Raw genomic sequence first — 24,667 nt, 5'->3', positions numbered from 1 at the left:
ATACGTCGAGTAGGTACAGAGAGCGAAGACAATGAGGTACCAGCAGACCCCCATCGAGAAAGAGTGACCGACCACCGAAAATCGAAAGGTGGTAAATTCTTATAGGGCCCAATTATTCTTCGACTGGTGGCTTTATTCTTCACCTTTACTGTCCATGGGAACCGAAACTCGTCGATCTTCCTCATTGTTTTTCATTAGTTCGTCCTTCCTTCGCTTTTCTACACGATTGATTCTATTTTCTCGAAAATGCAATTATCTGTAAATTTACTGATAAATAGGTCGATTAGAAAAATTTACTTGACCTCCTTATCATTTACTTGTTCCACTTGTTTTACTGTTCATTTTTCGTAGCCCTAAAATATTTGGATATTTGCATGTTGAGATGTTTAAATATTTAGATATGTTGTGCTACTTAAGTATTTATTGTATTTTGAGATAATTGTTTCTGATTTGAAATGCCGACTAATTCACGCGATAATGCTAAAGCGATTTCAGGCGAGTTTGGAATATAGTGGATTCTTCGTTAACTTTAACCTGTCTTTAATCCCACTGAATGGTAAGCAATTAATCGTTCCGTGTAACAGATAAATTCCACTGATTGCGCGCATTAGTTGCTACGGGTCTAAATACGTGTTTGTTCCAGTGCATAGGCTGTAGCGAACTACGCACCTGGTATAATGCGATAATAGGTGGACAACTGTTTGCAGATGAGCCTTCCAATCGTTATCAATAAATACGCGTGATTAGCAAGTGTGTTAAACGGTATTAAAAACATTCTCCGTCTAATTAACAAAATTTTCATCAATAATCTAAACTTAAAGAAGATTCGCTTGTATTTCATACTTGCTACAATTTATACTTTATACCTTCCGAAATCTAACGCAACATTTTCCAATATTCTCCGCACGCTTTTCACGCGTATAGTAATTGCATGAATTTCGCCGGTGATTAATAATAAAAGAACGCACGAACGATCCTGGCGGACGTCCGGCTGACGAATTACATCACCACGGAATATAATAGAATATCGGGCGCGGAATGTCTAGCAGATGAATGTCACGATAACGACAGGTAGGCGGTGAGTATTACACCGTTCCATCATTCCACCCCCGATTACGCGGATCGATGTATCGGTCGGTCGGTGTCGTTTGTTTGCCCTCCGTCGGTTTCCTAGACAAATGATTTCGCCACACGACAATTCTCCCTTCTTCTTCTTCACGAATCTTGACGATACGTCGCGTGCGTTTCGAGCTGTTCCACTTTCGAAAGCGTTTCAGCAACTTGAAGGAAGAGTCTGTCGGTTGGCTGGTGAGAAACACTCGTTCTTCTTATCGCGTACGTTTTAGCGACCTCGCATGTACCAGCCGGCGCACAAAAGTTCTTTCATTGAATTCCATCGGGCAGCACCTATTACTTTTCGCAATGAGAACTGTCATGCGGTGCTCGTTGCCGAGGGTAAATTAATCACGGGCTGGAAATGAAAGAAAGGAAAAAGCTGAGGAAAAGCGTTTTATTCGCGCGACGCATAATGAATCATGACGCCTCCAGTGTACGAGGATTAGAATATTAAGCGCACAAGACCTTTGATTTTGAAATCGAATTTTATTTTTGAAATAAGGATATTTCTGTTCTTAAAAATACAGAAAAAGGAAAATTTTAATATATAAAGCAATGAGAAGTTGATTTATGATAGGGTAAAGATAGACTCGATGAGCTTTAAAGAAGATTTTAATAAAGCCGAATCTGATTCGACCCTAGACTCGAAATACCCTGGTACACACCAGCCTGTACAATAATACACGAAGCGGGGTAAGCAACGCCCCATTAGGATGCCGTTAAATAATAAAGCCTCCATATTAGGAGCGGGCACCCCATAGTCCGCGCAACCAGAAGAGGATTATCCCACAACGATATGTCTCGGGTTCCCCTTTCCCTCTGCGATGCGTAAGTAACCAGCAACACCATAATTCAGCGTCACGTTCGAAATGTTGTCCGTTCGATCGTTCACTATTTGTACGCTTTAATCCGCCAACAAACCCGATTATTTTACTTGTTTATTGGACAATCGGGTAATCCTTGTACGATTAGGGCTGTTTTTACTTTCGTCTTTGGAATTAAGTAGTTACATTCAAATCTCGCTAAACAAGTTAGATGATGTATTTATATATACGTTGTCGAAGATTGATTATTAATTAAAAATGAAATATTCAACCGAAATATCGTCAAGATCCACGGTAAACGTGTCGAACAGCTCGAATGCTTAACCTGACGGTTTATCAGTGACGATCAGCTAACAGAAGCATCCGAAAGACGGAAGTAGGTAGCGTTTAGACAGTAAGAAAAGTTGTTCGAGTCGAGAAGTCGATTTTCGGGTATTGGTAGTCGTCGAGGGTCGCAAGTGGCGCCCGGGATGTTTCTGCTCGCGGTATGTTTATAGAGGAACCTCGGAAGCCGAGGATGAAATTTGAGGTTTAAGACAGAAGGGGTCCGTCGTTCGGCAAAGGAAAAGCTGGCTCGGATCGGTGGACCCGGTGTCTGACGGGGCTCATCTGCGCGATGGCGCCACGGCCATTTGTTTGTTTTACTTTTCTGGGCTGGCTGCCTTCTAACCCGGCCCTCCATCGACTCCTAGCCATGGGTTAATGAGGTCGTTAACGAGGCTCCCACTAATTCTGCTATCTTGCCCGTAGAAGCTGTGCCGCGCCTTCTTCTGCCAGATAATATCGTGGCTTGTTGCGGTCGAAGAAGGGGGCATCGTATAATCGAGCTGGCAGGATGCGTTAGCGGCCCTTGCATCGACGTTTCCGTACGATCCTTTTACGATATCGACCTTTGAACCCTCTTCTTCCAGCTGTTAATTCGTCTGTACGAAAGTCTTTCTTCTTTTCTTTTCTCTCTATTTCTGGAACAGGTAAAATGGAACTGCGCGTCCTTTCAAATTAAGGGTGTATTCCTGTTTGAAATTTATTTAACGTTGATAGAACGGGATGAAAATATTTATGTCAAAATTTTAAACAGCACGTCGCATTTCGGTAGAAAGTGGATCTATTAAAAAATTCTTACGCGTTCATCCCTAGGAGCGCACGATTTTCTACGTCGCCGCAGAAAAAATCTGATCGTTCGCGTTATATCTGAAACGCAGAAGACTCGCCTCGACAGGCTTTTTCAACGTGTCTTTTTCAAGATATTCCTCGGAAGAGGTTGCCCGTGCGTCGATTAAACGTTCCATGCTTTTTTCATTCTCCCTTCGATCGTTCGTTTCTTTTATATTTTTCTTTGCCCTCTATCTCTCTCTCTCTCTCTCCTCTCCACCTCAATTCGTTATTTTATATTCTTTATGTCTACCTTTGCCTCCAGTTTCATTCTTCTTTCTTTTATTCTTTCTTTCGATTTTTACCCCCTTATCGCGGTCCTCCCGATTCCTCTTCACTTTCTATTCTTTTTTTTCTCCCTCTATCTCCCCTCTTCTCTCTCGATTTTTATTCCCACACACTTCCATTATCTTTTTGCCCTGAACGCATCCCTACCCCCTTCAACAGCTTCTCTTTTCCCTTCACCTCGTCCGTCTCTGTCCCCGCATTCTCCTCTCTGTCTCCTCGTCGCGTCCTCTCATTATCACGCTTTTTCGTGCCTCTCGTCGCCGACTCATTACTATTTTTCGCACGGTTCGCTACGCGTGCCGTTGCTCGAGCGACCGATAAATTTTGCCGCGATATTGCGTTCGGCATTATCGCAATCATGAGCGGGCAGAAGTACCTTCCTTGCCGCCCTTCCCGTGTCAGCACCGCGTCGAATCCCGTCCTCGTGTTCGTGTGTCGTCGCGTCGGATCGCGTCGCTGCGTACACGTTGTAGCCGAATTTACATCGCGCTTTTAACATCGTCGGCTACCGGGCATAATTTCCCCGATGGTACGCAAAGCTGACCGAGCGGAACGCGCGCGGCTCATTACGTTTTATCCCATGCACTGACACTCGAATTTTCCGTCGAAATATGTACAAAGAACGCGGCCATAATTCGCTGACCTGACGCTGATTTTACATTCGCCAGGAAAATTGACGGCACCGATGATTATCGCCGGCCAATCTCCACCCCTCCTCGTCCCTTGATTCCGCTCGTCCTCGCTGTTCTATATTTTCCCTACCACCACGGTTTTTCTTCTCATTTATTTTTTTTTTTTTTCATTCTTGTTTGCTATTTCATCTCGCCGACAATCCTTTCGCTTCCGGGAATATTAATGAGCTCGGTGCGAGCTTGCGACAGATTTTGTTTCCCGGGATTATCGACGCCCTTCCGTTCTCTGTTCGCTCAGGGTAATTAATGCAACCGTCGAATCGAACGATTGGAGGGGTTTTTAACGCGTGCAAATTTGTTTCTGAAGTATTTCAACATTATTCTGGGGTAACTAATATGTGTTTTTTCCAAAGCATCTATTAAAACATACCTATCGTTAATTTCACCCCTATTAGGAAAATCGATATACGAAGCGAGTGTATTCTATTCTGCTTCAAATTATAAAAGATTACAGAGCATCGTTTCTTGTTTGCTGTTTCAGTTGAACTGAAAATTTGTTCGCGCCTAGCTTAACCCTGTCGTCTACGGTTTCCAAGTATATATTTTCGTGCGTTCGCTTTTTTATCCGCGTGACAGGAGGAAAACAAGAAAAAAAGCAGGGGAACGAGTGAAAAGTAAAAAGAATACACCGTTCGCGACTAAATGCACTCGTGAGAAGGTCTATTCCTGATGCCGTTCAGGAGTGGCACTCGTCACGTTCGGAATTCGACGTCAGGTCGGCGAGTGCAACGGCGCCACGGCCGGGGGCGAGAACACGCCGAAGAAGCGCAGGAAGTGGCCGGGAACTCGATCTCGCCCCGGGGCAAATACGTTTCCTCGGGCTGTTTGTTATGTTACATCTTTGCTCGACGAACGGCTGGCCTTTTAAAACGTCTCGTTGTCGCTTCGTGAACACGCGACGCTGCGAACGACCACGAGGAACGACGTGCTTCCCTTTTTCCAGGAAACGCGAAAAGAGTTGTCTAATCTTCGAAAAATCCGCCAGCTTTTCCGCGCAGCTCGTTCTTTGCCTTTAACTTCTATCTCTCGCGTCCGCCGGATAACGAACGGCTGAAATTAAACGTAACATTCAGTCTTCGTTGCGGAGAGCCGTTTACTGTCGTCGTGATTTTTTACACGCGAGACAAAGTGGTAATAAAACCATCGAGTTCGCGCGGCTAAAATGGAGGGTAGATAGAGCACTCGGACGGTGAAGGAAAATCAAAAGTACGAGACTTTTCATCTTTTCCAGGTGCAACGTAAGCTTCTTGCGACTGACGCACAACATGTGTGCGGTCATTAAAGTGTTAAGATGAGACAGAATTTTTAATGTTTCGAATTTTGAATAACTACCGATGGAACTGAAACATTCTTGAAACGACACAGTATAAAAATTTTTCATCTAAATTCATTGTAAGATAAAAAATGTTTAACGATTCTTATAAAAGCAATAGCTCCCATTTTCTCGTGTTTCTAAATTAATCTTGTATCCCGTAAAATGAAGAAAGAGCAAATGTCGAGATCGGTAAAGACGTCGCAAGAAGTCGTCGAACTTTCAGCTGGAACACCGTAGCCACAAAGTGGACGCCTTGGACGGATTTCAAGTTTACAACCGCCGGTGACCAATAAAGTTATCGATCTGAAGTGGGTCTCGGGGTACACGGGGTCTCCCGTGTAAACTGCACGCGACGAGGTTGAATGCTGGCTTTCCAGCAGGTTCCCGGGCAATATAGCAGAGTTTCGACAGGTCCTTGTTCGAGGGCCAGTACTTTGTTGGGCCCCGAACGACAATAAATTCGGCCAACGTATATACTCGTCGTCGGGTGCGTTGCTCGAAGGCTGACGACCACATCTGGAAGTAATTACGAAGGATAGGGTCTTGTGCTCAGGTGTACGATCCTTTGAGGTTCCAAGCTGAACTGAAGGAGGGGGTAGTTGAGCTCGCGGAACGTGACGATTGCTGAGGTACCCGGATTAGCGACCGATGCTTTTCGGTTTTCCTCTTGCTTGCGGAAGAGCCAGAAGTCGTGATACCATCTCTCCTCCTTTCGAAATGCTGTACCGTGGCCGTTTCTAACTGTATACCTCGAGTAAGCCGTATTATTCTCCCTTGAACAGATTGCGTAGCTGTTTTACATCGACTTCGACGCTCGACTCGGTTCGATCGTTAAATATTTGGTCGGTGTTCTTCAGTTCGAGCTGATTTACTTTCGTTCGAATGTAAGTCGAACAGAGCTTATTACAGAGTAATTCTTGTAACATTTGTATGGGAGGATGGTAGAGAATATTAGAGAGATTTTTTTAGAAAAACAATTTATATCAAAGTAAAACTGTTTGGGAGGGAAAAATAAGAAATAAATTTCTCAGAAAAATCAAATGGTTTGAAATGTTTTATGATAAAAAATTATTATTTACTTAGTCATTCTTTGGGTTCTGAGGATCTCTGATGAAAAACTTATAAAGATGAACAGAGATTTTATATTAAAATTTCACGTTGTCTTGATCAAAGGAGGAAAAAGTTGACGGGCATATTTATCAGGTCGCGTCTGGTCGATTCGAATTCGATTCGCGTTGCGATATTATTCCGCGCTCGGAACGTGCCTCGGCCTGAATTGCGAGGGCTTCAGGGAGCCTCTCATCCCGAAGAAGTGCCCGCTGGGTATTTAAGAAGCATATTCCGTCCATTTGGCATTGTGCGCCGTCGAATGGACACTTTCGGCCGGACGAGACTAGGTGAGATCGAAGGATCGAGGTATTGATCGTAAGCCGCTTGGCCCCGTGGGGACTTTACTTTTGTACTCACCAGCAGCTCTATTCGCTGGCCTCGTAAGTTCACACCTTGGCATAATCGGAGTATCCCGGAAAACCGGGATGCATTCGACCATTATAACCTTTGCGACATTTACACCGTAAAAGGAGATCTGCATCAGCTTCCTCTCCAAAAACCGGGAAATAGCTATACGTCAAATGACAGTAATTATATCGATTCTTTGTTGAAGTCCAGAAATATTTTAAATGAAATTCTGGCTATAAATCCGAGATCGAACACGATTTTTATCGATCTTTTATCGGATAACCCTGCGATACTTGTCAGTCAGGTATGCGTCAACCATCGAATCGATATTTCCCGGTTGAAAAGTCGTGCGAGGGAAAACTGCCATTTGTAGCAGCAAGAAATAACCGCGGAACCCCTGATTTGTCGTTTAAATCCGTGCTAGTGCTGGGGCTGCTAAAACGTGGCACGGAAAAAAAGTCTGTTTTCTTTGCTGTCGTGAGGCGCGCGCGTGAAACTCGTAACGTATGTATGTATGTACGTGAAAGCTCTCTTTACAGGGGACTCCATAATGTAAGTTCATCGCGGGCGCGCTGATGCGTGTGTAATCCCGTGGTGCTTACCGATACCATCGTGGGTTTTATTTTCATTATTCATTTGTTCGTCGTTTCCCCATGGATAGGCGGGAAGCTTACACGCGTAACCCCGTGCTTCTATGAGGCTTTAATCAGATAAGACCCTGGAACGCCAAAAATCGCCGCACACTAACCAGCATGGGGTTACACTTTCCCTCGCTCGCCAAAGCAGACCCGTTTCCGACCCATATTTCCTCGTTTTATCACCTCCGTTCATTATGTCGTTCACGCTTTCTTAATATTACCCCGCATAGTTGAATCTCTCGAATTTTCAGAAATTTTTTCTTATTTGCAAATTAGTCTTGCGAGGCTCGTTTGCAAAATTAAAAGATCAGATTGTATGATGGTTGAAAATTGAAACTCTAACCCAGTAATAATAAAAGGTATCTAGATTCGAGCCATTTTTACTCGCGTTTCCGTTGGTCGCTTCGAACAGTAGACGGAACGTTGGAGGAAACGAGAGGCAAAAGGAAACGAGCGAACTATCGGAGGTGCGGTAATTAGCAGGTCAGCTTAGTTAATTCAAGAGCAGCGGCTTAACGAATCGTAGTGGAAAGTGTGATATTTCGAAAATACGTTTCGTCGAGTGCTGAATAAGCTGGAAGTTCCATCCTCTTCGATTAATCAGTTATGCGAATCTGATTCTTTCAAGCAGCATCAGAAAACAGGACTTTTCAATCATATCTCATTAACCATTGATTCTTTGAAGTTAGAAGTAGCTCGTATTCTTTCATTTGTAATTATAAAATTTCTAGTAATATTAGGTAGAGAATACTTCAAGGAATTTTCTTTTTTCTATAAAGCCAAGGAAACAACCCTTCGTTGGTCGATCATGAATCTTCGACATTTTGATCCACGTCGATTAAAATCTGCCTTCATTCTTATCTGTCCAGTATCATCTATCCTTAACGTAGCTTCTTCTTATTTTCCATCGAAAATATCGGCAGGGCTATCGAGGCGTCTTAAGGGAGGATCTCGCGTTTGCTTGGCCGGAAACACGATATTCCCGAATATACCCAAGGAACCCAGGGCTGCCCACGTGTTTCGCGTTGTCCGTTAAAATTCGCTTGTCCGCGTTCTCGCGACGTCTCCCGTGTTTCGTTGCTGGTAGGCGGTGTATTATTTTTCCATTGGCTCGGCAAATTGGCTCGCACGGCTCCTCTCGAATTACGGACACTCGATATTCGCGACGTAAAACTTCCAGCATCCTATCCCGAGCAAAGCTCTCGCCCGGGAATATCCAAAAAGGAGTTCCACAATGTTCCATTGAGCGCGGATCGGTATAATCGAGCCAGGGCCCCCGATCTCGTGTTGCCTTTCGTTTCTATCGTCCCGGAGAACCACCCGCAGCTTGATTCCTCGATTTTCACGCGAAAACCCCCATCGATAGATCAATATTAAGTGCATCGCATCATCAAAATTACAACTATTCCACCCTGATAATTTGAAATTTATTTTATTAACATCCATACTATGACCGCTGGAAAATGCAAGAAAATGTTTTCTATTCTTACAATGATTTCTTTGTTATCCATATCATTCATTATTCTATTAATATCACTTCAGATAACCAAGGTTCTACTGTATAAAGTTCAAATGTACACGTAGTATTGTTTACGTTAATTTGTCGAGGATATTTCAACGGGTTAGAGAACGAAAAAATAAAAAAATAAAAAATAAAAAAGAACGAATAATCGAAGCGCGAGGAGAAAAATATTCGAGCGACGTGCGCTGGAAATATCATCGCTCAGAGCCAGATAAACTTTTCGAATACCCATTTATAGATTAAAATGGATCGGCAAGTGTCAGAATTCGGAGCGCGAAGGCAGATTGTTAATAACGGAATATCAGAGTTTTTAAGAGTATAAAATATGTATAAAATTTCGCGAAGGCAGCGTAATTGCAATTATAAAATATCTTTCTACACGTGGTCATTAAACGTGCTAAATCTTCTTCGTATTGTGTCGCGATATTTCAAAATTTACAAATTTTTTCAGAAACATTCGAAAGAGCTCGAAACATTGCATCCTAAAATTTCAATTATATTGCATTCATTATATGTTTTTTCCTCGAATCATTAATTATAGTTATACCTCTGATTAAAAGTCAATGAGTAGTAATGATATTCATTCAATAACAATTTACTGAATTCTTATCAAGCGTGGTTAAGATAATGCTTGGTGAAAGGAACAACGGAACGCGAGAGAAAGGGGAGGAATTGAAACTGATAATACAATTTGTATTATTGTGCGATTAGGTTTCGAAGTGCTAATGTAGGTGACACACGCCGTGATTTTCTCATTGACCATACTTTCCTGCAGCAACGTGTTCTTCCATATGGAAGGCTCTCTCTGCTCGTAACCCAATAGGCTTCCCGTAGGAAGATCATACTTCGGTACAAAGGCTGATCGCTACATCGCACGCGATCACGATGCACGTCATGGAAACTGACGATCTTCATAGCACCATTTGCTCGTCCTCTGCCTCGCCAATATCGCACTCCCTTTTCGAACAAAGTACACGTCTTCGAGCATACTTTGCTTTCCCATCTACAGGATGAACTCTCTTGTGTCATTGAATCTCCATTTCGCACGTTACTCGAGAAACTTCGTTTGCACATTTTCTGAAAATTAACACTAAAACAACAGTTGCTGAACGTGTACCTTCTTTAAAATTACAAAATTTCTTCGGCTCGAATTCCTCTCAAAATATAGAACTTCAATTAATTTCCTATCTTTGAATAGAAAAATGAAAGAGTACGTAACCATCGATGCGTAGATTCGTGCTCGAAGACGCAGCAAGGAAGAATCGAATCATTTCAGAGCAAACGAGCCATCAGCTGCTTTGTATCCATTTTCTTTTGTGCCCAAAGCGCAGACATTTCGCTTTATAACGAGTGGAGGTAGTAAAGGGTTTCGAAAAAAAAAAGTACCGCGATACTTGCCGACAAAAAAAAGAGAAAGAAAAGAAAAAAAGACGTTTTATTCGATTCACAGAGGTCCCACATTGTTATTGCGTACACCAGATGATGCTCGAGTACTCGAGCCTATGGTGTTTCGAGTTTAAGGGATGCACTAGAGGTGACTAAACGTTGCCTCCGTGTTTACAACGTGTTTTCCTGTGTTTCGACACGTGGCGATTCAATAAAAGCTATTGATGTTCTCTCCCTGTACAATGCCGCTCGTTAAATGCGTTTATATGAAGACTATTCCAAGTGTAGGATATTTAAAAAGGGGGAATAAAAGTTGTAGGAAATTAATTGTACAAGATGCCTCGAAATCGTAGACGCAAGTCTAGACGACGATATAAAGTTAATCGAGAGAAGTGATTTTTTTCTCATATCGTTGACTTTTCGCGCGAGATATCCGTATCTGAAGAGTTCAAGGCGTCAACGACACGCGCCCCATACTTTGACGCCTCCAAACCGATATCTTGTCGCGAATTAGATTACTTCCAGTCAAAGCATCCTTACAACACGATTCTCCTTTAATATTTCCACTTTCGATCGTCGTTTCAATTTTCTTGCCAATTTTGAAACGCCCTGCACTCTAGTATCAGCCGACACTAATGGTAGGGAAGATTGACGCAAAATTCAAGTTCCATTCGATGAATGAGTTTCTTTTCAGAAACTGTCGCTTATTCTAATAAGGAGATCCTTAGATGGAGTCTTCGCTAATGAAATTTGGCGGTGTTGAAATGAAAATTTGAAACGTACGTTTGTCATGGCTACTACTCCAATATATCCAACTATGGGTTTTTTTCAAATTTCGATCATCCCGACAAATTTCATTGTAACTCTTCTTGTAGGTTTAATACGTTTTCTAGTACAATTGTTCTTTCTGCGAGACGCGTTCGTTTATTCTTCGTTACGCTCGATCGCATCGTTGACCGCTAAAATTCTCACCATATCATTCGAGGACTCGTCCACGTTCTTGTAGGTGACCGTGTCCCGGTTTTTTCGCCCGATGTCCCAACGGCCGAGCGGTCGTTTCAGGAGGAAGAATCCCACCGCCAGGATAATCGCCACGACCAGTATCAAAATGCAAGCCCAAAGAACTGGATGGAACACTGATGCCTGGTCGTCGCACTCCAGTTCGTAATTCGGTATCTCGCTCAGTAGCTTGTCGCGATGTTCGTCGGGTGCACTGCATCTGGTAACGCGAAATTAAGAAATTAATAACCGGGATGAGTCTTTGTCCCAGGTTCTAATTAGGGACCGCTTACTTTCAGGGGACGTATAATTAAGTTTGCAAGGGAGGAACATTTTAATATCACTTTAACATTTACTTGGCGAATAAAAAATTTGTTCAAAGAAATGTCGATTACACTAATAGTTTTTATAGAGATTTTTGAATTTAAAGTGTAAGCGGTGACATCTCTGGTAGACTCGTTCAAGGTCGATAAAATTATCGATTGCTTTCTGTTACCGACTCTAGTCAGATGAGAAAGTTAGTCATTTTTCACTTACTTGATATTCCTACTAAGTATCCTGGTCGAGTTTGACATAGACATCCACTGCATTTTGCAGTCGCAGTTCCAAGGATTGTTTTGTAGGTTTAAAACTGCCGTTCTCTTTATTATCGGCAACATATTGTAATCCAAAGTTTTCAAAGAGCAGTCGTTTATCAACAGCTGCTGCAGTCGTGGCAATATGCGTCCATTATAGGGGAACAGTTTCAGGTGGATTAATTTCTTTGAACCAACTACGGATAGTATCTCCAGGCTGGTCAGATTCTCGAGATCGTTAAACGATAGTTCTTTTAGATTTTGCATGTTATTCAATTTGAGTTCTCGTAATTGAGGTAAAAAGACATCTTGTAACCCTGATATGTATGTGCCGGACAAGTCGAGCTCTTCTAGGTTAATCGGTAACAACGGGACCATTCTTAGAGGATTATCCGACAAATCTAGGGTGGATAAATTAGATAACGTTTTGAAATATACCGACGTAAAATGGGACGACGATACATTGCTTAAATTCAAATATCGCAGTGCCTTCAAGTTCCAAAACGCGTTTTCATGGATTCCATTGTTAATCGGATTATTGGCTAACGAAAGATATTCTAAAATCTGAAAAAAAGAAGAAATAGTTTAGTTTGAATGAACTCTATTTGGTTTCTTTTTCTCATACACTATAAAACTCAAAAGGTAATTACTTTGAAATGTTCCAACATGGTCTCGTTAACAATCGATAATTTGTTCCACGATAGATCGAGTATTTTGAGCTTCGGGATTCGGTCGTTGAAGGCATTGTCGTCGATGTACTCGAGTTTATTGTGACTGACGTTCAACAACTGCAAATTGTACTCGTCTTTGCAGAGAAAAAAGAATCGTTGAAGGTGATTTTGTGACAAATCCAGTGTCCTCAAATTCGCAAGATTAGTGGAACAATCAAGGAAACTGTCAAATTCGTTCTCCCGGAGGATCAAGTCGGTGACATCCGCCAGATTGATCTGCGTCTGTAGCTCCATGAAGAAATCCTCCTTCTTCAATCCACGATGTGACAAATCGACCTGGAACAAGAAGGTAAGTCAATGAAAACATACAATTTACATTATAAAACTAGAATAAAGTAAAATCGAAACGAACAACGATCGATCAAAGGTTATTGAAAAGAGTGCGAAAATACGAATCTTCGGCGCGCCGTTAGGGACGCCATGTTGTGCAGTTTCAAATTCAAAACTATGCCGTAACGCGATCAAATATAGGCGTACAGAAATCGTGCGAATCTGCGGTAATTAAAATTTGTATCGTTTCGTCGAAATAGTGAACAGTAATATTTTTCGGAAACCCACCGTTTTTGTCGTGCTCGAGGCAACAAATAAGAGGAGAATCGCGATCGTTGGGGACCACATTGTCCAGGTGACGAATAAACGCGTTGCAATTCCGATTCCGGTTAAAATGATCGCGCAGAGAGCGCCTAGTTTCAACTATGCTTCTCACACAACGATCCGATGGAATGGCAACCAATTCATCCGCGGCATACTCTGCTTACGATTACAGTGCCGAATTAAGAGGGGAGCAGGAGGGGCTTCGTCATCTTTATGCAGTTGCTCGATCGTTTCTAATTTTTCTTCTTTGTTCTGATGTTTTCTCGTCTTAGACAATTTTTCAACTACTCGATGCTCTTTTATCCTTGACACTTCTATTAGACAATGGTAATTAAGAGTTAATTATAGTTGCTGTTTCTCTTCAGAATAATTAATCTTCGTTCATGATTGTTTTACTTAGAAATTTAAAAAAAAATTATAGCGATGGTTTTAGATTGTGTGGTCTTTTCTATCGTTGCACTTTTATTCAAATTCTTTTTTTAATTTCATACACTGTAGATTTAGTTTTTGCTAGCTCGAATGGACCAGATTTCTTTGGTACACTTAGAAAACACTTGCATCGAACAGTGATTCGTATGGCACACCGGCTGGACGAGAAATGGGTAAAAAATTCAGCGAGCAACCGTTCCAGATGGTTCACGGGGCGCGCACCGCGTTAATCCGTTCTCGAGCAGTTCAGAATCCGCGAGGCTAACGCACCACTTTTTCGATAAAACGAGATTACGTCCCCGATCTACACGTACGTTCTGCTTTATGTTTACTTTTTTCCCCCGTGGGCCGTGTTATAATCGCCACGTATTTTTTCAATTAATTTATATTCGTACCACGATATCGCCGGACGTTCGTCCCGCGTATGCGTCGAAACGGGCGTTAAATGGCAACGAACGAAAGAAAAAACAAACAAAACAGAGTATAAGAAAAGAGAATTAATCTCGGATAACACGACAATGCACTGCTAGCACCTTGCATCACGCTCGAGTGCGATGCACAACAAATTATTAGACCGACAACGGAAACGTTCAAATGTATCTGTGATTGAAAAATAAAAAAGCACAGCTGTCCGAGATAAACGAGGCTCCTCGAGGTATCTAGCTACGATAAATGCGTCGCTCTATGCTTGTTTTATTATAATTAATATAAAGTTGAATGTTTTTTCTTCTTCTTTTATATTACTGATCCATGTTTTTTTTTTTTAAATCATCTTTTTTTTCATTTTGCTTCTCTTTCTCTCTTTAGGAAAGGAAAGTTTGTACTTGGTTAAATTTTAAATATTTTTCAAAAATGTTGAAGATTAATTGCTGAAAGATTAATTTAAATAAATATCAAGTATGTTTTCGTGATCGAGAGCGATTGCAAAATATCCGATAAACAGGCGGTATTATGGATATCAGTTGCTGGAAAATCAGTCGTGTGAAAGTAATATAATATACAAAGTAACTCAAGAGTCAGACATTTATTAACAGAATGGTATCTCGTTCGCGCCCACGGCAAGCGATTGCAGTCGGTGATGTGTGATACATAGTAATAAATATTGTAATATTTTTAACGCGTGTAAGATAACAATGGCAAGACGATCGTTCACTTTTTCGGAGTTTGAGGTGTGCTGGTAGCTTTGAATACCAGTGGATTTGATACTCGGAATATGCTTGGTAACATTGTGGCTAGGGTACCAAATACTTCTTCGGACATCCCCTAGAAAAAAGAAGTTAGTCTATGAGCAAAAATCGACATAGTATTTTTCGTTTTTCGAAAGAAATCACCTTTGGTACGAGGAATTGTAGATTCTTCAATTCCGCACCACCCCACGAAGCCATTTCTATCATGAACCCTTTCACACATTTAAAAACTAGCTCTGCTCTCTTTGTGCACCAAGCTACCGTCATTTCCTGAAAGATACCGAACATGGATTGATTAATTAGAAAAGAAAATTTATTTTCTTTAATGGAATAATTATACCTCCGTCATTTCATGGACCAGGAGTACAGGAATGGTCAGCGTGGTCACATCGTTGCAGCAAGCAGTTTTCAAAATGTTTCGTAATCCTAAAATGGCTGGGTGCCTCGAATTGATATCGCCTGTAATTTGCGTAAAAATTCTTATCGCCGTGAAGAATCACCGATCGCTTGCAAAAAAATATTTATTACTCACCAGATCTCAACGAATCGTTCACGACCATGTGGAAAATTACGTGAACTTGCGCTAAATTTGAATGCCTTGTAATATAAACGTCGCCGGTTTGCAAACTTTTGCTGGTCGTCGATTTTTTCGACTGTAAAATAACACGTACCAATTAAACCTGAACTGAACATTAATACATTTTATTTTTTAAATTCATTTCTTCATACTTGTGACTCGTTTGTTTCTTTATGACGCGCTTGCCTCCAAGCAACTGCATCTTTCACATCTTCCCGAATTTTTTCCAATTGTTCATCAATTGGCGGGAAATGAAATTCTGTCGTTAATTGGCATATCGAAGACAATTCTGGAAACCGTGTGAATATTTTTAATTATTCAGGATTAGAAAAGAATTTTAATGGATCATCTAATATGGTACCTTTCGTTATTCCCGAATAAGTTCCTAAATGATTGTCGTTCAATAATACTAAACCACATAAATCATTGGAATATAATCCTAGAGCCGTCTGTAGCCTTTGAGGCGTTGGATCCATTCTATTTAAGACAAGGAAAGAAAGATATTTATTCTCATTCGATTCCATCGTAGTTCATAGTGTATGTACTTCTAATCAACCCACCCTGATTCGCTCTTTTTAGTCCTACAAAAATCTAATACATCTCCGGTTAGTATACGTATATTATGCATTTGCTTCATTTGGGAGCCTAAATGAATGGTGAAACTCTCCTCGAGGATAGGATAATCAGCCGTATTTTTCTCCTCGCTATGGACAAAATTGTCTAAGGCTGGACGTAACGGTGGCATCGACAACATCGGAGAACCTCTAATAGTCACATAATCTATAATTATCATATTCGTTGTCGTTTACGCGTTTGTTTTGTTAGAAATAGACGTACACTGGCGTCGGCGGCATGTTAGTCTGTTGTTCTTCCAGTAATCTCATGATCCAATTACGATACTGCCTTTTTTGTTCCAATTTCAAAGCGTCGACTCTTGAACCCCAGTGGCCTTGCAATAAACTTTGTTCCTCGAAATGTCTTCCTGCCATTTCATTGATAGATTTTTCGGTAGAACCGGCCTCGAGAGCTTCCACGGCGACCCTCATCTCCTCCGTTTGTCTGTAATTCAATTAATAACGTTCCACGATCTCATTGCTTCTCGCGTGTTCTTAAAATAGCAACGGGTTAATTAACTTTGCTCCAAAAACGATAATAGGCCAATTGCATGCGTTGCAGACAGATTAAACGCGGAAAGTTTAAAATCTTTTGAAAATTGTAATTGCTCAATGAACAGGGATTGAACGTTTGAATTATAAACACGATCACTGACTCTTTAAGTCCAATCATCATTATATTGACGCTACCGATAATCTACATAGAAAGGTCAATGCAAGTGATAAATTATATTTCATGTATTGATACATAATGCACACCTAACACTAAGTAGATCTTGACCTTTCTTTTGTAGTTTAATACAAGAAGGGTGAAGTGTAAAAAAATATTTGCAAAATTCATAGGACATTGAGTATATTGAACATAGTTTAATAAATTTAGTAGAACATGCATGATACATTGATGTAACACTATACAGTTAGTGGTTGATACTAACTTTTGAGTAAGCTGTTCATAATGTGTATCTCTCATTTGAATAACTTCAGTCACATCTCTTCCAAATTTGTGTTCAGCTTGAAGAATAGGCTCTAACGATGGTGAATGCACCAATCTATGATATGCAGCAGCAAATAGTTCTTCATCAGTTGTTCCAATGGGATCAGCATATTCTACTGTCTTCTGCTTATAAATCTTTTCCCAACTTTTGATTATCTCTTCAATATCTAAGGCTCCTGATTTTGCATTTTCAAGAGCCTTTTCTGCTTTTTCATCATAAAATTCTAAGGACAGTCTTTTGACTGTCTTTTCCAATGATACTAGCAAATCTGATTCTACATAACATGGCAGTTTGAAAGATGACATTATACGATGCATGAGTTCTTTGATAGAACCATGGTATGGTATTTTTAATGGTATTTCCAAAACATATTCTTGATCTGTAGTACATGTTGGAAATTTATATACAAATGTTTTCTCCACATATTCTTCTTCAGGCATATTCATATCTTCTGCAGTACTTTTTCATTATATTTGATAATTCATATATCTATTTTTATATAAAAAATATTATTATTTATATATCTAAAAAAATCTATGTCCTTAAATGTAAATAAATCATAACTGATACTAATTAGATATATAATATTATATTGTATTAATGTGTAAACTTGGCTATTACGATAGCCAAGAAAGATCGGTGTTATTTCTTTTTAATCAACAAAATTTTTCAAAGGTCAGCTTTCACAACACTGAGGTCATAAAGTCATTGATAAGCTGCAGAAACACCTCTGATTGCACTTTTTATCTATGCTCTTTTAAAAACAATTATTTTCATGTATTAATTGTAATGGCTTTAGATCTGTCTTTAAGATAAACTTTGCTATCGCATACAAATACAAACTCATTTATCATAAAACAATACTACAAAACATAATAATATCTTAAGATTACAGTTACAAATTTTTTAAATAGTATTTATTACAAAGATAATAATACACTGGGTTCTATACTTATACAACTATTTGAAAACAATGAAATTTAGAAACTATAATTTTTGTATTCTAATAGTTTATCAACATATGAGGGCGCTAGGGTGAAGAATATAGTCTTGTTTATAAGTACTTGTTGTGGAAAGTTTTGATAGTAGATTGTAAATCATAAGCGAACACTTACATTTTAGAGTTTTGTACACCGTACTCTTGAAAATATCAATAATTTAAGGAAACATCACATCAAATTAATGTGATTGTTACATTTCTTCATCGGCTACCTAACCTATATCTTGAAAATTATACTTGCAATATTTTTGTACTTTCGTTGTTGAGGAGTACTACTTTGTCAAACCATATGTTGACATTTGAAAAGGTTTCTCCTAATATGTTTCAAACGAAACATTTTAAACAGACCCACAATCCACACACATAATAATTGTCAAGTACTTTCAACGCCCCCAGTCATTTAATCGACAGTTTCTCCAACCTAAACATTTCTATCAGCTGAAGAATTAGAGTACTTATTTTGTTAATCGTCTAACATATAGAATTAACAAAATAGCCCTTTTTATATTAATTATTTTTGTTCAATATTATAATTCGTTTATTATTGATTCGCTCTTCATTTATTCCATACATTCGAATTTGTATATTGTTATGTTGGCTGCGCTACATAAAGCGTGAAGTATCGGTGAAATTTAAGGACAGGCTTTTGGCGGCAGTAGATTTCTTAGATATTTATTGCAATTTTGAAAATGGTTGAAAATAAAAATAAAAGTATTGAACTGACAGATCATGAGGCTGAATTATATGATAGACAAATTCGTTTATGGGGTTTAGAATCACAAAAGCGGCAAGTATATTGCAATCTAACCTATAATATAAGCAATATTTGAATAAAGCAAACTGTTTCTACTGAGAAATAGTAGAAAATAAGATAAATAACATTTGGACGATAAGTATAATGGAAATACTTAATTTACAAAGTCTGGAACTAATGTTTAATCTCAAATATTTGCAGCTTACGGGAGGCTAGGGTTTTATTAATAGGCCTAAATGGTTTTGGAGCAGAAATAGCAAAAGATATTATTTTAGCAGGTGTTAAAGCAGTTACATTTTTAGATCATAGAAATGTAACAGCTGAAGATCGATGTTCTCAGTTTTTAGCACCTAAAGAATCAATTGGAAAAAATGTAAGTAAAAGAACTAAGATGTATTGGGCACATTGTCTTTATACAATTGATGTTCTTAGAGGGCTGAAGCGTCGCTACAGAGAGCAAAAAATTTAAATAGTATGGTCAATATTGAAGCAGACACATCAAATGTTGATGATAAAGCAGATATATATTTTGGAAACTTTGATGTTGTATGTGCAACACAATGCACTATTACTCAATTAGAAAGAATTAATGCAGCATGCAGAAAGCATAAAGTAAAGTTCTTTGCTGGAGATGTGTGGGGAACTTTGGGTTATACCTTTGCTGATTTAATAGTTCATGAATATGCAGAGTAAGTGGAATATTAGGATATGCATTAAGAAATCATTAATTTATACAAGATGAAATTTACTCTGCTTTGCAGGGATGTAGTACAAACTAAAAAAATACAGCTCTCAGGAAGTGGTGAGCCTATGCAAAAAGAGAAATTTGAGAACATAACTGTTACAGAGAAGCACACAGATACCTTTGTGCCTTTTGAATCAGTCTTAGATGTTCCAAAGGCTTCTCTTCCTAAAGAGTCAGAGATATATTATATGATATTAAGTAAGTGTATAGGTAAAATGCTTCAGCAACAACATATATGAAGGATATTCACACAATGTATTTTTATCTTTAGTACTGCTCAATTATCGCGAGAAATATAACAAAGATCCATTACCTAGTGAAAGAGGTTCTGAGGATTTCAAGGCAGAAGCAGACAAAATTATTAAAAAATACGATCTTGAGAATAGGATAAATAATTTATTAGAGTATGTATCCAAAAAACTATCTGTTAGTTCAGCCATGGGTTAATAAAATTTGTTATTAATTTAGGGGTGATATATACGCGCAAATTAGTCCAGTCTGTGCTATTGTTGGAGGTATTATGAGTCAAGAGATAATTAAAGCGGTCTCGCAAAAGGGCGCTCCACACAATAATTTGTTCATCTTTAATCCAGACACATTGTGTGGAAAAATTTTGAGATTGGGTCAGTAATGATAATCTTGTATCACGGTGTATGATTGTATGCTTGAATATTTCGGTGTACATGCGATTGTCACAACTTTCATAATTTCTCATTCCATGTTTTTTGCTACAAAAATACAATAAATGTATGCTAAAAGAAAAAGAATACTGATTTTGTTGTTTTAATTTTATTCGTTGTTTCTTATATCATTGATAACTGGTATACCAAAGGCTTTACATATTTGTTTTACACATTTGCCTCGGGAAAGAATGTTTCTTGAGACTTTCCTGATATCTACCAGACAATTTTTCATTCGTTACACTTTACGTGTTTCGCTTCAAAACCGAAATAATTATATCGCTCGAGTTTTGAAGTTGGATCTTCAATTTATAATACTTCTCGATGTTCTCACACGCACACACACCTGCACACCAGCTACATTTGCTATTCTTTTGCCGAATTATGATAGAAATATAAATGTTGAATGTGCACACTGTTGGTAAATGTGGTTTATCACAGGCTCGTACGTCCTAAGATATTTCTGTTCACCGCGAAAATACAAGCTCGAAGGGGTCTTGGCGTACGTGGAAATATGACTCACTTTCCCGGTTTCCGCCGGGGCAATTTGAGACCTGCTTTGCGGATTTTTTTCGTGCTCTCTCGCGTGGAAAACGTGGCGGGAAACGTAAAATGGAAATTGAAAAATTGGAAAAGGGGGAGCACCGGGTTGGAGCACGGCTCGTTATGCTTTATCGGCTCACCGTTATTACCTTCGCTGCCTTGTTGACAATCTCTCTTTATGCTTCGTATTATTTAAAACTTCCTACCCTTTCACGCGATTTCCTCCATGAAATCCCTTCATTTTTCATGGTTAAATTTTAATCAATTATATTCTACGATGATCTGACCAATGATTCAATCTTATTGCTCTTTTAACTTCTTTTCTTTCTATTTCTGTATCGTGTTAAAAGTGTGACAGTCTTAATTAATTTCGCGGTTAAATTATTTTAAAAATATCCATCCAATTTTTACAAGTCACGACCATTACTTTCTTAACACTCTGTATCACTCACGCGAAATTCCATTCGCGTTTTATCTGGCCGCATCGATACCTGAGGCGAGTACGTAGGCGGCTGTGAATTGATTCGATTTTCGTCGTAGAATTATGATGTATCGTCTTTCCCCATGGACACGATGTCGTTACAAATCCCGACGATTATCGTGCACGGCTGTATGTAAATGCGAGAAGGGCTCGCGTGTAAACCGTTCTCTTTTGACTGCAGGTACAGCATGCATGACGACGCGCTTCTTAACGACACTGTCACGTGCTTTCACGGCTGTCGAATTATCTTCGACGAATGCTTCTTCATGTTCGTTGTCGAAAAACCATTAGCCCGTTCGAATCTCGTCGCTGTTACTCTTACCTACCCTAATTCGACATTTTGTTAGTGTGCCGACGAAGAGTTCGAGGGAAGTTAGTTTCGGTAAGCGATTGATCCGCGAGCGTGCCGAATCGCGTTGACTGATCGTTTATAAATTAAATACTTCACCGTTGATCCGTTAGAATCGAATTATCCCTCGGATGGATATTTCATTCGAAAAGATTACATTGCTAATCGTTATTTTAATCTTACGCTAGATATTTTAACCCTCCGATGGCGAACGACGAAGAATTTTAATTTCATTTTAATTTTATTTTCATTTCTTAAATTTCACATGGTTCCTTTGAAAATTTTACATTTAACTTCAGGTTAATATTTTTCTATACGTTTTGTAAATTTCGGTCACGATTCACCCAGGCTCCCCTGTTCAAGGGTTGAACATCGAAGCTTTACTGGTCATCCGGTTGCCTATAAAAGGGGTAAGACTTCTGAGCAGTGATGTATCTATCGTTTGAGTATGTTTTTAAGGAATATTAGGACGATAAATCAGCTCGATAGAGTTTGTAGATCGTTTCCTTTCGGTTCTGGCACGAATCGGTGTAACCGTTATCAGTGGCACGGTTTTATCGTGATCCGAATGTTCGTGTAGCAGCAGCGTTGAAATGCGCACAGTGGTTTTAAAATATGATCGAGCTCCGCAACAATTCAACTGGCTCCCTGCGATATTATCTGACGGCAAATAGGTACAGGTACTTCCCGTGAGTCAGGTAAGGAATTTACCGAGACTACTGTCACGGTTTCTTCCTGTACATACACGCTCGTTGAATCGATACGACACGTACGCCTCTAGGAATGTTAAACGACTGCGGTGGAGCAAACACAGAGGAACGCGTGTTTCATTTCCAACGGAACGTTCCTCCGAATTGCTCGTTAAAATGAAATTATCGTCATGCGAATGGTACTGAACGATTTTCGTCTCTGGCGAACACGAGCCGAGCTTCTTTTATCCTCCGATTTTTTCATAATTCTGTTTGCTATGAAATTATTAGCTTAACGTGTTTGCGTATCGTTCCACGAACGTCGTGTTTCGAGGCTCGAGGAACATTTTATTTATAATAAATCGCAAAGGTTCGTTGAACCAAGCTGTAAGCAATTTATCTCTAACGTTTCAAAGTTTTGTTATCGAGCAGCCTGTACGATGTTATTAATTAACTTTACCTTCTTCGGAACAGGTAATTTAGTTTGTCTCGCGTTGAGATCGCGAGCCTCTTTAATCGAAATTCAATTTCGCGTATCGCCAGGGATTTTCAGCGAAGCATGACGTTATTAGCGGCGAGCATGCTCGCTCGTCGTGCAGCTTAATAATTCGTATCAACTTTGTCGTTAATTTCAATTTCGATCGGTATGAGAAGTTAATCGGGATTATGTTCTTTCTTATTTTATTTTATCTGTCATATTTGTTGTAAATCGTAGGTCTGTTAATATTCTTTTTTAAATTTACACATTCTACGGTAGAATACCCGTCGAGGGTGATTTCGCCGGAAGAAAACTGAAAGATTGGTATCGCAACGGGCGAAGAAGAGAACGTCAGAGGTAATTTTTCTGCCATAAATTTCGTCGATTCAATCTCGCGTCCCGAGGCGTGAACTATGCCCGAACATTTGTCCTGTGGACAAGAACTGGTTTGCCAAGCATTCTCGTTTCGACAGTCGTTCGTAGGCGCGAGAAAGCGAGGGAAATAAAAGAAAAGAGAAGAGAAAAGGAAAGAAAAGTGGATGAGAAGAAGTCGCGAAGGGTGCGCCCTTCACGCGTCGCGGCTGCACGCTGATTTATGGTGCGACGAAAATTATTGCCGCTGTTAAAATACCTCGAGGCGTATTTATTGACAGACACGCGTTACCTCCGCGATGCTGTTCGTGAAACGAGGCGGCTCTTGAGACGACAAGACTGTACTTAAGTCGACTCTAAATGCCGGCTGTAAAGCCTCCGGCGTAAACGAATCGCGAGGGTACGGTTTTCGACAGCAACGGGACACGTTTCTTCCAAATATGCAACTTTAATGGCCTACCGTACAGGCTTTCGGCCTTCTCGGCCGGTTTCCACTTCGACTAAATAAATTGTTTTCCGGGGCAATCCTTTAAAACCCTTCATCCTTTTTATCGTTTCAATCTTACTTATCTTTTCTGTTCTTTCATTACGTTGCTTGTAAAACATATTATGTGCTTTTAGGATGAAATTTTGAGATTCTTTAAACGGTATAAGATAAGGTAATAGAAAATTAATTGAAACTAACGTTATCGCGAGAAAGATAGAAATGATATCTTATATACTTTTGGTTTTTCTCATTTCTGGCAACACTTTTCAAAATTACTCGGAAGCATTTTCAGGATCGAAACGACGAAAGTCGTGGCACGCTCGCGGGCCGTGGTTAAAACGTGGTGGTGGGCGACTAAAATTAACCTTTCCGGCAACAACCCCTACGTTTCTTCGTGCAAACATGCAGCAAGAGTTCGTGTTAGCCGCTGTTAAATCGCCCGTGCTCGTAATATTCGAGCAAAGATCCGTAGCGTAAACTGGCGTGGCAAAAATTGCGTACGTGAGGCAACTGCTTACGGCTTCGTTCGCCAACTAGCCACTTCCTATTTATACCGACCGGTACAATGTTTCCTCCTTATCAGTGTCTTATTGTCCTCGTCGCGACTAGCTGGCTTTATTAACTTCCTACCGAGGGGTAGGAACCTCTCCATACCCCTGTTTCTTCGCCCCATTCAACCCTAAAGTACAACACCGCTAACGATAAGGCGGATTGTTCTTTTTCTCTCAGACTTTTCAAATAACCGCTGATACAGCTGAAGAAATTGAGATTTCATATAAAACAACCAAGTTTTATTCGCGTTGGAATATTTTACGTTTGTTACGTAAACCATTAAAGTGTTTCGTAGTGGAAGCAGAAAAACGGGGATGTGAAATAAAGGAGAACTCTTCAGTCGAAGAAGGAAAGCATAAAATGCTTTGATGGTCCATTTTCTGACCGTAGGGACATAATATTTATTCGTCAGCGAGCTGCCCGCGAACCGCGCGTATCACCGGAC

At 39.8% G+C, this 24,667-nt stretch overlaps 4 protein-coding genes across 10 annotated transcripts in view; 2 read left to right on the top strand and 2 right to left on the bottom strand.

Annotated features, from left to right (window-relative positions):
- Positions 1-24,667, top strand: part of LOC114882932 — a 188,063-nt gene that overhangs the window by 72,372 nt on the left and 91,024 nt on the right. For 6 of the 7 annotated variants that reach the window (XR_003790504.2, XR_003790505.2, XR_003790506.2 and 3 more), the window contains exon 1: positions 12,898-12,985. The exons of the other annotated variant lie outside the window; for it this stretch is intronic. The gene's annotated coding sequence lies outside the window, so the exon portion shown is untranslated. Of the gene's footprint in view, positions 1-12,897; positions 12,986-24,667 lie in introns of those variants that run through there. 7 annotated transcript variants of the gene reach the window in all.
- On the bottom strand, positions 10,422-14,277 carry LOC114882930 (toll-like receptor 4). The gene is made up of 4 exons (XM_029200133.2): positions 13,255-14,277; positions 12,616-12,972; positions 11,928-12,529; positions 10,422-11,610 (listed from the first exon to the last, which is right to left on the bottom strand). Exons 1-4 carry the CDS (start codon positions 13,312-13,314, stop codon positions 11,316-11,318), a joined length of 1,314 nt encoding a protein of 437 aa, XP_029055966.1. The 5' UTR covers positions 13,315-14,277; the 3' UTR covers positions 10,422-11,315.
- On the bottom strand, positions 14,729-18,496 carry LOC114882928 (protein C12orf4 homolog). The gene is made up of 10 exons (XM_029200129.2): positions 18,208-18,496; positions 17,033-17,581; positions 16,321-16,542; positions 16,044-16,247; positions 15,845-15,960; positions 15,636-15,772; positions 15,439-15,559; positions 15,247-15,365; positions 15,051-15,176; positions 14,729-14,982 (listed from the first exon to the last, which is right to left on the bottom strand). The coding sequence occupies exons 2-10, from the start codon at positions 17,536-17,538 to the stop codon at positions 14,869-14,871; spliced, it is 1,665 nt and encodes a 554-aa protein (XP_029055962.1). The 5' UTR covers positions 17,539-17,581; positions 18,208-18,496; the 3' UTR covers positions 14,729-14,868.
- LOC114882931 (SUMO-activating enzyme subunit 1) lies at positions 18,694-20,360 on the top strand. The gene is made up of 6 exons (XM_029200134.2): positions 18,694-18,879; positions 19,048-19,219; positions 19,279-19,535; positions 19,608-19,789; positions 19,863-19,995; positions 20,060-20,360. Exons 1-6 carry the CDS (start codon positions 18,782-18,784, stop codon positions 20,220-20,222), a joined length of 1,005 nt encoding a protein of 334 aa, XP_029055967.1. The 5' UTR covers positions 18,694-18,781; the 3' UTR covers positions 20,223-20,360.

The sequence above is a fragment of the Osmia bicornis genome, chromosome 1, assembly GCF_907164935.1.
Source record: "Osmia bicornis bicornis chromosome 1, iOsmBic2.1, whole genome shotgun sequence".
In the NCBI taxonomy this organism is placed as follows: Eukaryota; Metazoa; Arthropoda; class Insecta; order Hymenoptera; family Megachilidae; genus Osmia; species Osmia bicornis.
This window is presented reverse-complemented; position numbering and strand designations above follow the sequence as displayed.

Coding starts and splice junctions, on each gene's coding strand:
- LOC114882931 (XM_029200134.2), top strand. CDS start 18,782: ATGGTTGAAAATAAAAATAAAAGTATTGAACTGACAGATCATGAGGCT. Junction 19,790..19,862: donor GATATATTATATGATATTAA/GTAAGTGTATAG, acceptor TTTTATCTTTAG/TACTGCTCAATTATCGCGAG. Junction 19,996..20,059: donor AGGATAAATAATTTATTAGA/GTATGTATCCAA, acceptor TTATTAATTTAG/GGGTGATATATACGCGCAAA.
- LOC114882930 (XM_029200133.2), bottom strand. CDS start 13,314: ATGTGGTCCCCAACGATCGCGATTCTCCTCTTATTTGTTGCCTCGAGC. Junction 12,973..13,254: donor CCTCGAGCACGACAAAAACG/GTGGGTTTCCGA, acceptor TTCTTGTTCCAG/GTCGATTTGTCACATCGTGG. Junction 11,611..11,927: donor ATACTTAGTAGGAATATCAA/GTAAGTGAAAAA, acceptor TCGCGTTACCAG/ATGCAGTGCACCCGACGAAC.
- LOC114882928 (XM_029200129.2), bottom strand. CDS start 17,538: ATGAATATGCCTGAAGAAGAATATGTGGAGAAAACATTTGTATATAAA. Junction 16,543..17,032: donor TATGAACAGCTTACTCAAAA/GTTAGTATCAAC, acceptor ATTGAATTACAG/ACAAACGGAGGAGATGAGGG. Junction 15,773..15,844: donor TTATTCGGGAATAACGAAAG/GTACCATATTAG, acceptor CACGGTTTCCAG/AATTGTCTTCGATATGCCAA.